Here is an 11,010-nt window from a genome sequence, read left to right as displayed (position 1 = left end):
CCTGGGGACGCAGTAGCACCCACTCAGTCACCCAATCCACTGCAATTTCTTTTTTCCCACCCTCATCATGATGGGTGGGAAAATAAATTAATTGATTTTATTTCAATTAATTTATTGAAATAAAATTAATAAATTAATTGATTTTATTTATTTATTTATTTGCCAAGCGTAAGGTGACCTGTTCGATTCCAGCCTGGTTCTCTGTGGGGTTACGCCAGAAAGCGCATCCGCTGTAACAGCTCAACCCACCGTGGACATACTATCCTCCTCCCCTCTCGTGAGCGAGGACCAGTGGAAATCGCCTTATCTTAAAGCCCACATTGCTCTTCTGCTACCATCCTCCTCATCCTGCTTCAGGGATCGGACATGGTGGGGCTCCGTAACGTGTAAGTACGGCGCGCACAAATGAGCAAACATTTGTTCTGAATATGCGGAAATCTGCGGTGTCTTTGTTGGCGTCGTCGCAGCGGTTCGTGTGACAAAAGCTGCTGAATAATAGGAATAATATAAACAGAAATTTCCATCTCTTACAAGATGGAGATGAGCTTCATCCTAACCCAGAATAAGAGCCGCTAATCATTATCACCGACTATTACTACAGAGAGACAGGACGCCTTATCTGCTAGAAGTGCTCATGTCAGCGCAGAAATGTGGGTTGTATTTTTTTTTTAGGTTAAAAAGAGCAATAACCTTGATGTGGACTAATTCACAGCTATTGTTCTGTCAACAGATTAGCATCCATTTTTTAAAATCTATGTTTATGTTAAGAATAACAAAAGCAGGCCATTTGGAAAAAGCTCTACTTTAGCCATGTGTACATATTCAGATACGTGCGTAAGACACACACACACACACACACACACACACACACACACACACACACACACACACAGAGAGAGAGAGAGAGAGAGAGAGAGAGAGAGATTGGATGAAACGTCTTAAAGTTTTGCGTGAAGCTTTTCAATTGGCTGTCAGTTGGCCTCACTTCTGCCATGGCAGCCATATTAGTACGCCAAATTCTGACTGCTGCTAACTGGATGTTGAAGTTTCTACTTCGTGGTTTTCTTTGTTGTAAGTTGTTATTTTTGTGGTCTTGTATTTTCTATTTTATAATATAATGAGCTTTAGTTTTACTGTAGTATTTTGGTTTTGTTTCTAGTTTTGATAGACTCTAAAGGTCTCTTTTTGAAGGGCTTCCTTTCTAGAGTTGCTGGTTTCTTGATACACTTTGTCGGTTTGATTTCCTGGTTTAATTTCACCCTCTTACAATGCTGTGATTGATCGGTGGTTGTTGATCAATGGTCATGGGAATTTGCATATTAATGATAAAGGAACTGACCTCCCAGCCCATTGTTCCTTCAGTGTTGCTAGTTTCAGTCATTGTGCAAATGTACTGTTTATAAGTTTGGGGAAACCTCCAGTAAGCTGAGACTGAAGAAGTCACTTGGATGAGTGACGAAATGTTTATCCCACTGAAAAAGCTACATTCGGATGAACAGAATCAACTTTGAGGGATTTACTTACCTGGATGATTGAGCATGCATTAAGCATGTGTCCCAAATTCTAAATATTGAGGATAAGAACAAACCAACACTGGCCCAGAAGAGTGCAGTCAAACATTGATTTTATTGAACACACGTGTGGGAAGATGTACACTGCAACACATCAGCATAGATCTTCACCCAAAAATACACTTCAGACTGCTTTTAATTCATCAGGGTTCTGCCCCTTCATGCGTTAACAAGAATATGACATGCATCAGTTACAGTAAATGGTCAATTAAAAAGCTAAAAACAGACAGAGAAGTTGTCTGTGAAGGTTCTCAGTCATCCAGGTCATCGTAGTCAAAGGAGCTTGCAAAGAAAAGCGTCTGGACTTCTTTAAGTTACTTGAAGACGTTTCACCTCTCATCCGAGAAGCTTCTTCAGTTCTAAGGTCAAATGGTGGAGAGTCCCAGGTATAAACCTAGTGGGAGTATCCCCCCACAGAGGGACAAAAGGACCCCTGATGATCCTCTAATCGCCTGAGCCAAGGTGTGAAACTGGGTGTGGGTCCCAATCAGCCAGAGTTTCCGGTGAGTTCATTGTGAAACCTGGCCCCACCTTATCATGCGAATTCCTGAGATCAGATGGCCCAGGATGTGAGTGGGCGTTAAGGCGTCTGGGGAGGGAACTCAAAACTGGATTATAGACAGAGAAGTTCCTTTTTCTATCACGTTCTTCCATACATGGCAATTTGTTTCACCCTCCAGATGGTTCCTGTGGGCTTGCACTCTTCTTGACTCTTCTTCTGTCACCTGTTACTAGGCAAACTCAAATGCGGTAAGAAGCTAAATGAATTCCAGGCCTATCTTTAAATCATTTGTGTTTGTGAGCATGTATGCCTTTTTAACCTTCTGTTGCTCCAAGTCACTTACACCAGGGATCGTCGCGACATCGCGCCAAACTTAGCTTAAAACCCTTAAATAGACTGAGCATCAACTCTTCATGAGCACATCTGCAATGTGTGTATAAAATGGTTATAGCCGCACCTGTAATAGAAGTTTTAATGTAATGCCAGTAGCTTTAATGAACGTTTTAATGCAATGATAATGATGAAAGCTATATGTAGCAGTAAAATATTTTTCTTTATTCCCACACATGCATCCTGGTTTGACTTTGTTACAGTGTTACAGTGTTGCATCTTTTGCCATTGTTGGATTGTAGTGTTATTTTATGCCATGTTATACCCCGAATTAAAGATTGTGAATTATTATGTAGATTAGTTTGCATTATTCTCCTGAATTAGAAGAAGCTGATAACTATTGCATTAGTTAAACTGATTTGCATGACATTAAACTGCTGACTTGTTGTGAATGAATGACATTGTTTTATGATGCATTATACTGCTGAGTTATAAGAAATACTGTTCACAGAGAGTTATTGTCTTATTTGTCTGATTAGAAGAGAACAGAATATGCTGGAGTTTTCTGCCCCATCGCAGCAGGAGCAGATAAGCAGGGAGCCAAGGTCGTAGCTTAGGCGCTGTGTGAGAGAAAGCATGTAAATATTTAGGCTTTTTATGATAAGGTGGAGGCACCAGGGGCTATAAAAGTTTGAGCAATGCTCCACCATTTTGAGATCTGAGGCTGTCTGCATACAGTGTCCATCTCCCACGCGTGTGATCATTAAAATCATCGTTTAACTCAACCCGGCCGGACCAGTGTTGTTATTGTGGTTTTTTTCTCTTGTTTCCATCCCCAATTTTGAACTTGTAACACCATCTTACAATGCTGTGATTGCAGCCATTCCCCATTGGTCAGTGGTCTTTGATCAGTGGGTTTTGGTCGGTTGTTGATCAATGGTCATGAGAATTTGCATAATTATGAAAAGGGTTACAAAACCACTTCTAAGGCTTTGGGACTCGGGGAAACCACAGTGAACAACTATAGCATTTCATAAAAAGAACATCATACCAGCAGTCAGTGTTAGGAAGGTTACTTTTAAAATGTATTCCACTACAGATTACAGAATACATGCCCCAAAATGTATTTTGTAATGTACTCTCATTGAGTAACGTATTCTGAATACTTTGGATTACTTTTATTATTTTATTAATCCTTTATTGATCCAGGTAAAAAATCTCATTGAGATTAAAAATCTCATTTCCAAGAGAGACCTGGCATCATGGCAACAAAAGTCACATACCACATAGGTATATAACATTACTTAACATATTATCAAACTTTTTGCAACTACATGAATGTGTTTTTGCTCTGTGATTTATTACTATTACTGAAGGTTACTCGCCAATACCAACTAGATGAGTAACAGTAGGATGGACATTAGGTAAGGCTGCACTTTTTGCAGCGATCTTGTATAGAAAACTGTTCCGCGGCTCCGAACCGTGGTAAAGGGACCCCTGGATAATATGTAATTCGTGTCGGAGTCGTAAAATAGCTTTACTTTTTGTTAGACTTGTAGTCAAGACTGCCTAATCCGAGACCAAGACAAGACCAAGACCAGAGGGTATCGAGACCAAGACAAGACCAAGACCAAGTCGAGACGAGACCAAGACCGGGACAAAAAAGACTAACTTTTGTGTGCTTTTGAGGGCTGACATGATGGTACTGACTGGCCCCAAAGTCATCTGACAAAACAGCGATCACCTCCAACAACTATCTAAAGAATGGGAAATATGTAAGCAAGCAGAGATGACGTGGGCCGCGAGATTGAAACAAAGAGCCTCGTTTTGTTTGGGTTTCCACCGGCGTGGAGTTACCAAAAATAGAGTGGGCATAGCCTAACATATGAAACAGGAAAAGAACGCTGTGTAATCCCTTTATTTTAACAAAGTAATCGTATTCTGAATACCGCCTCTTTAAACGGTAACTGTAACGGAATACAGTTACTCATATTTTGAAATACGTAACGCCGGTACACGTATTCCGTTACTCCCCAACACTGCCAGCAGTCAAACATGGTAATGCTAGTTGTGTGATGGTCTGGGGTTGCTTTGTTTCTTCTGGATCTGGATGACATGCCTTCACAGATGGAATTTTGCTCTCTACCAGAACATCCTGAAAGTGAATGTCGAGCCTTCAGTTCAACCCTAAAACTAAAGTTTAACAAGAGTGGACCAAAATTCCTCCACAGTGAAAGACTCACTGCCAGTTATTACAATATTACATAGGGCCAGATAGGTTTGAATAGCTTTTGTTCCTTAATACTTTTGTGCATTTTGCATTTATTCGAGGTATCTTTGTCCATCCATGCATCCTTTCTCTTCAGCTTATCCTTATCAGGGTCAAGGAGGACTGGAGGATATCCCAGATGTCATAGGGCAGGACACCTCCTGTGCAGGTCACCAGTCAGTCGCAGGACTGATATCTTTGTCTAATATTACTTTTTTCTGATCTAAAACATGTAAGTGTGATAAATATGCCACAAAAAAAGAAATCAGGAAGGGGACAAATGCTTTTTTCATGCTGTTTTGAAAAAGGAATTCTTATATTTTTATTTACTTCTGTATGACACACAGAGAAGATGGTTAACTGCATAACGAAGAACAGAACATCTGTCACACACACACACACACATATATATAAAATGTCCTTCTCGTTGACAGCAGGTTGGAATGACATTATGTCGTCCTGGTGACAGCAGAGTGTGATCATGGGATTTAGAAGAGGGTCACCATGTGCCATAATCTGTCCAAATATACCCCGATTTTCCTCTTCCTCACACTGTCTGGCATCATCTTCCTGCTGCGGAACATCCACACAGTAGAGGTGAGGAGAGAAGTGAAACTACCCGTGAGCTTTAACTCATGCTTTTTCTTTTCATTTTTGACAGTTATGAAAAGTCTCAAAAGATTTTTGATTTATTCACATAGCAGGCAAATTTTTCATTGTTTTTATATTATTGCAGAAATCAGTCGGGAACTCCTAAAACAGAGTATATGGACAAAAATAGTGGATTGGGTATGCATTAAGGAGCTGCCATAATACCATAATGGTTGTGGGGCACAATTTTTGTGCTTGAGTCTGCAGTGCTCTGGTGACTTTTATCTGGGTCAGCACGCTTTGACCCTGCTTTGCAACTCTCTGGCCTGTCACTTTTTGTTTCTGTGATCTTTTTTGAACCACAAGGGACCTTCCTGAGTTACTGAAGGAAACAGAGCTGCACTCTTAAAAGTTTGCATATAATCCCTTATAAGAAGCATTCAGGTCACCCTGAATGATCTGTTATCAGCTAAGTTTAGCAAGCTGCATACATAAACCACAGCTGGATTGCACAGACACACATTCCTGCTAATTTGTGCCAAGAGTAATAAAATATCGGAAATTCACACACTTCTCATTGGAATTCGTGGACAAGCTGCAACATACAGCAGGCCTTGTCTTTTGCCAGAAGGGGGAACCAGTAGTACAAACTCAGCTGAGCAGTCAAATGTGTGGACTTTAATTAGTAGGGGTCAAATCTTTAAGCTTTAACAAAATCCATATGTGTGAACATAAAAAACAAACAAACAAACAAAACACATGAATGTAATAGCAACTTTCACTTGTTGGTCATTTTGCTCTGGGGGTCTGTGGGGATGGAGAAACTTAGATTTTTGGCACTAATGGCTTAATTTTTCATGTTGCTGCTTGGTTCATGGATTAAGAGGATTGAAGCATGGTTATTAGAAGTTGGCAAGTCAATTTAATGGCAGCAAAAGTTAAGATATTTTGTATTTTAGTCCTTTGTAAGGGTCGTAAAGAGCTCCAATCATACCCGATCTTACGTTTCCCAAAATGTAATATTGAGTATGTGGAAATTATTTGCCTATGAGCAACCTTCAGCTCTGTTATTCTCAGTCCTGTCCGCATCAAACTGCTTTCACAGGCTGAGTAGGACTTCTTCTAACCAGTGATCTTTATCTTGGCATCTGTGCAGTTCCTCTTGAATTATTCCTGCAATATTCTACAACCCATAGTGTGGTATCCTCTAAAATTCATTCAGTTACCCTTCTTCTTTTCAGAACTGGAACTGCCAAGCGATTTCATCTTTCTACCAACTGCAGAGCAGGATCCATTCATCCCTCAGTGTGTCTCCTTTCTATCACAACCACACCTACTGTACCCATGTGGGCCAGAAACCCTCCCCTGAGGATGAACTTGAGGAGCGGTACCTGTTGGAACTCATCAGCTGGCCCAGCCCTCCGCCTCACTCTGGACCAACCACCCTGAGGCAGACGAGCGACCCTGTCCACAGCCTGTTCGCAATACTTCCCACTAAAGAAGGAAGGGAGTGGCACGTGGGCGATCAGCTAGAGGCCCTCATCCAGATGCACGACTTCCAGGGTCGCCCTAAACGCTACGGCGGGGATTTCCTTCTGGCCAGGCTGCACTCTCCGGAGCTTGGAGCGGCCGTGGTTGGGCAGGTGGTTGACCACAAGAATGGATTTTATTCTGCTCTGTTCCCACTCCTGTGGGTGGGCTCTGCACAGGTTGAAGTCATGTTGGTGCACTCCAGTGAGGCCGTCGCTGTGCTGCGACGACTCAGGGAGGAACGGGCCGATCGGGTGTTTTTTAAGAGCGTGTTCCGTTTAGGCCTTTTGTCAGAAACTACTGTGTGCAACCTGTGCTTGCCTACCAACCATCAGCCTCTTTGCAACTACACAGACCTTCACACAGGCGAGCCCTGGTACTGCTACAAGCCCAAGGTGCTCAGCTGTGACACCAGAATCAACCATGCTAAGGGAGGCTACTTGAAAAACCTCATCACCAACAAGGAAGCGCTGTTATTCAAAAGGTTTGTATGCTTTGTAGGATTTGGATGCTTATTTACTGTATCTACTGTTAAAGGATAAGTGTGGTGAGATTTCCTATTTTTCTTAATTCATAAAAAACCCACAAACAATGAGTGTCTGCAGTCAGAAACCATTAAAATAAAACCATCTGCAGTATAGATTATTTTCTTCCCATGCTGCACACATTGTGTGTAAGATGGGCAACACATTAGTGCCAGCTGTTTAAAAATAAGGCCTTAATATTGTGGAAATGCGCACCATTACCTCCCCCCTGGTGACATCATTAGCAGCTCAAATCTTGCAGCAGATTTGTTATTGGTGATCTGATAATAGTTCTCTGGTATATCTATACATACGAAAATAGCTAAAACAGCACTCAGTTGTTATCTGACTTTTAAAGATGAGTTTATGCCTTAGCAACTCGACCAAGATATTAGTAGGAAATGTGACATTATTTTTTAACATTCATTTTTTTCCATCTGTCCTAGTGGTGTAAATCTCAAAGTTTACATACACGCTTCAGGACCTGATAAAATCAACGTGCTGCCACAGAAAGGTACGGTACTGTGGGAGAGGAACATTTGTAGCACCTGCTGTGATCTAAAAATGAATTTTGTCTTCAGCATTCTTTACTTCCTCTCAGATAAAGTGGAGGAAGAAAACAGCACAGCTAAACCAGAACATATTCAGCTAGAAACATCTGGATATTACTACATGGACTCCTGGAGGCCATTAGATGGATTTACAATGCGTCAGTTCAACAAATCATCAGCAGCTGTACAGTGTTTGAAGAACAAGGTGATCAACATGTACGGAGACTCTACTGTGAGACAGTGGTTCGAGTATCTCATTGGTTTTGTACCAGGTGAGCGGTTTTGTCCTTTTATTTCATTTTATAGACACTTACACTACCCACTGTAACTTTCATTTATTCCATCTCATCCAGAATTAAAGGAGTTCAACCTATACAATCCCAAAAAGGTCGGACCGCTCATGGCGGTGGACAGCGCACATAATATTCTCTTGAAGTACCGCTGCCACGGCCCTCCAATCCGCTTCTCTACCGTCATGTCCAGCGAGTTGCGGTACGTTTCGAATGAGCTTGACGGCCTCTCTGGGGGCCCTAACGTGGTTGTGGTCCTCAGCATCTGGTCCCACTTCAGCACCTTTCCTGTGGACATATACATACGGCGTCTTCGGCACATTCGACAGGCACTGGTGAGACTTATAGACCGAGCGCCAGGGACGCTAATAGTGATCCGCTCAGCCAATCTTCAAGCCCTGGATCAGGAGGTGAGCCTTTACAACAGCGACTGGTACTCCCAGCAGCTCGATCAGGTGCTCAGGACCATGTTCAAGGGGCTGAACGTTCTGGTGGTGGATGCCTGGCAAATGACTTTAGCTCACCATTTACCTCATGCCCTCCATCCTCCTCCACCTATCGTCAAGCAAATGATAGACATGCTTTTATCTTATATTTGCCCCGAGAGGAAAAAAAGCCAGAAATAGTGATGATAGTGGATATATTGTTAAATGTGATGTGTGAATCCATCCGTCAGTTTCAAACACATTTTTGTTTGGGTTCATAAGAACTCATATATTTTTCTAAAACACAAACTCTTCAAATACTGAAGATTTGCTTTCCTGCTTTTTTTTTTTTTTTTAATTCCTACAAAACATGTTTTACTCTGATTTCCAAAGACTTTGGCACAATGATTGTTAATTCTCATCTTTTGGTATTACCAAAGTTTTGTTCATGTGCATTATTTTAATGTACAGAGTGGTTCAAATAATTGTTGAACACATCATCAATTTTCTAAGTAAATGTGTTTCTAAAGGTAATCACCAGATGTTGGTCAACAACCATTCCAGTCCACACATGCAAAGAAATCAAACCGTAGATTTAGATTTGAAATTAAGTTATGTGTAATAATGAGAAATGACAATTGGGGTCATTGGCTTGCTGAAACGTGCACCCTCGTTTCATCTTCATCATCCTGGTAGGTGGCAGCAGTTTTTTATTAGTTCCTCGCCACATTTTCGCATTCATCCTTCCTTCGGTCATATGAAGCGTGCCAGTGCCGTATGCTGAAATAAACCCCCACACCATTATGTACCCACCTCTAAACTCACTGTTGGAATGGTGTTTTAGGGGTGATATGCAGCGCATTTTGACCTCCAAACATGGTGTGTGTATTCTGGAATCTAAAGAGTTCAATTTTGGTCTCACTTGACCAGAGACAATATTCTCATTATTACACATAACAATTAATGGACATCTGTTGAGAATTTCAAATTGGATCTTTGGAAATATATTTACTTAGGAAACATTAAACACACATACACACATAACATGAAGATCTGCCTAATATTGTGTTTGCTTTTGCTACTACAGCCCTAAACCTTTAAGATATGTATTCAGTTAGACACCACCGGAAGGTCTGCTGTGGCATCTTGCACCAGGAAGTTAACAACAGATCCTTTAAGTCTTCTAAGTTGTGAGGTGGGGCTTCCACCGATCAGACATGTTTGTACAGCACATTTCCTTCCCACAGATGTTTGACTGGGTTGAGATCTGGCTAACTTTGAATGTCAAGTCAACACCTCAAACCGTTCCTGAACAGTACTTGCTCTCTGGCATGGTATATTATCCTGCTGAAAGAGGACACGGCCATCAGTGAATACAGTTTCGATGAAAGGGTGTATTTGTCAAAGTAACATCCACATGGACGACAGGATCCTTGGTTTCCAAGTCGTACATTGCCCAAAGCATCACACTGCCCCCACCAGCTTGCCTTCTTCCCATAATGCATCTTGGTGCCAGGTGTTCCCCAGGTAAGCGACGCACATAAAGAAAACCTGCTCCGTGGTCCAGTTCTGATGCTCACATGCTCATTGTTGTTGCTTTCAGTGGTGATCAGGGGTCAGCATGGACCGCCTGGCTGTTCTGTGGCTGTGCAGCCTCATACGCAACAAACTGTGATGCATTGTGTATTCTGACTTTTGTCGTGGTTCGAATTTTGAGGAAGAGACATACGACTGAAAGTCCATAGTGGGTCAACACAAATTATTTTATTAAAACACATATATGTGGTGAAGATAGGCTCTGCAAAACATCAGGCTCCATCTTTCCCTTACAATAGGTGGGTGTAATATTTATACTTACGATGACCAGTACCTCGCGTCACTAAAACAGAACAGTTCCTCTTTCAGTTCCTCCAGATGCATCCTGTTATTCTACTTGTCCAGACTTAATCCTTGTGTTGTCCACGGGTCATTTTTGTCCTCTAAAGAAATCTTTTGCTATCAAAAATGTGTTTTTTATTCATCAAATGGTCTGAAAATAACAGAAGTTATTCATTACTATACTATGAATGATTGGAATAAGTTTTAAGTAATTTGATTTATTTATGGGGTTTTTATTGGATTTTATAACACTTGTGGTCCTCGTGGACAAAAATGACCCCAAAGTACAAAGTGTTGCAAAGAGCCGTATTTTCACAACATACTGCTTTCATACATCTTTGATCTTGGATCACTGATGTGTGGGGTCAAGCACTGGTCATAACAACCACAACAACAACAACAACAGGCAGCACAATGAGGAGGCAGGTGCTCTATATTCAATGAAATGTTATTTATACAGCGCCAAATCACAACAACAGCCGCATCAAAGTGTTTCGTATTGTAAGGTCGACCCTACAATAATACATACACAGAAAGTATCCTCAAAAG

At 41.4% G+C, this 11,010-nt stretch overlaps 1 protein-coding gene across 14 annotated transcripts in view; it reads left to right on the top strand.

The window, feature by feature from the left end:
- Nucleotides 1–229: 229 nt before the first annotated feature.
- nxpe3 (neurexophilin and PC-esterase domain family, member 3) overlaps nt 230–11,010 on the top strand; it is a 12,414-nt gene continuing 1,633 nt past the window's right edge. Inside the window, exons 1-9 of one of the 14 annotated variants that reach the window (XM_080291062.1) lie at nt 473–1,071; nt 1,989–2,074; nt 2,252–2,321; nt 4,770–4,841; nt 5,110–5,269; nt 6,505–7,277; nt 7,764–7,831; nt 7,919–8,140; nt 8,222–11,010. The exon at nt 8,222–11,010 is cut by the window's right edge and continues 1,633 nt beyond it. In XM_080291062.1, coding sequence (XP_080147188.1) covers nt 5,177–5,269; nt 6,505–7,277; nt 7,764–7,831; nt 7,919–8,140; nt 8,222–8,784 — 1,719 coding nt within the window. In that variant the 5' untranslated portion in view covers nt 473–1,071; nt 1,989–2,074; nt 2,252–2,321; nt 4,770–4,841; nt 5,110–5,176 and the 3' untranslated portion in view covers nt 8,785–11,010. Of the gene's footprint in view, nt 387–472; nt 1,072–1,988; nt 2,322–4,769; nt 4,842–5,106; nt 5,270–6,504; nt 7,278–7,763; nt 7,832–7,918; nt 8,141–8,221 lie in introns of those variants that run through there. The other 13 variants (XM_080291065.1, XM_080291059.1, XM_080291066.1 and 10 more) reach the window with 13 other exon arrangements.

This window comes from Astatotilapia calliptera, chromosome 16 (assembly GCF_964374335.1).
Source record: "Astatotilapia calliptera chromosome 16, fAstCal68.1, whole genome shotgun sequence".
Lineage (NCBI taxonomy): Eukaryota > Metazoa > Chordata > Actinopteri > Cichliformes > Cichlidae > Astatotilapia > Astatotilapia calliptera.
Note: the sequence above shows the minus strand (reverse complement) of the source record. Positions and strands in the feature narration are given on the sequence as shown.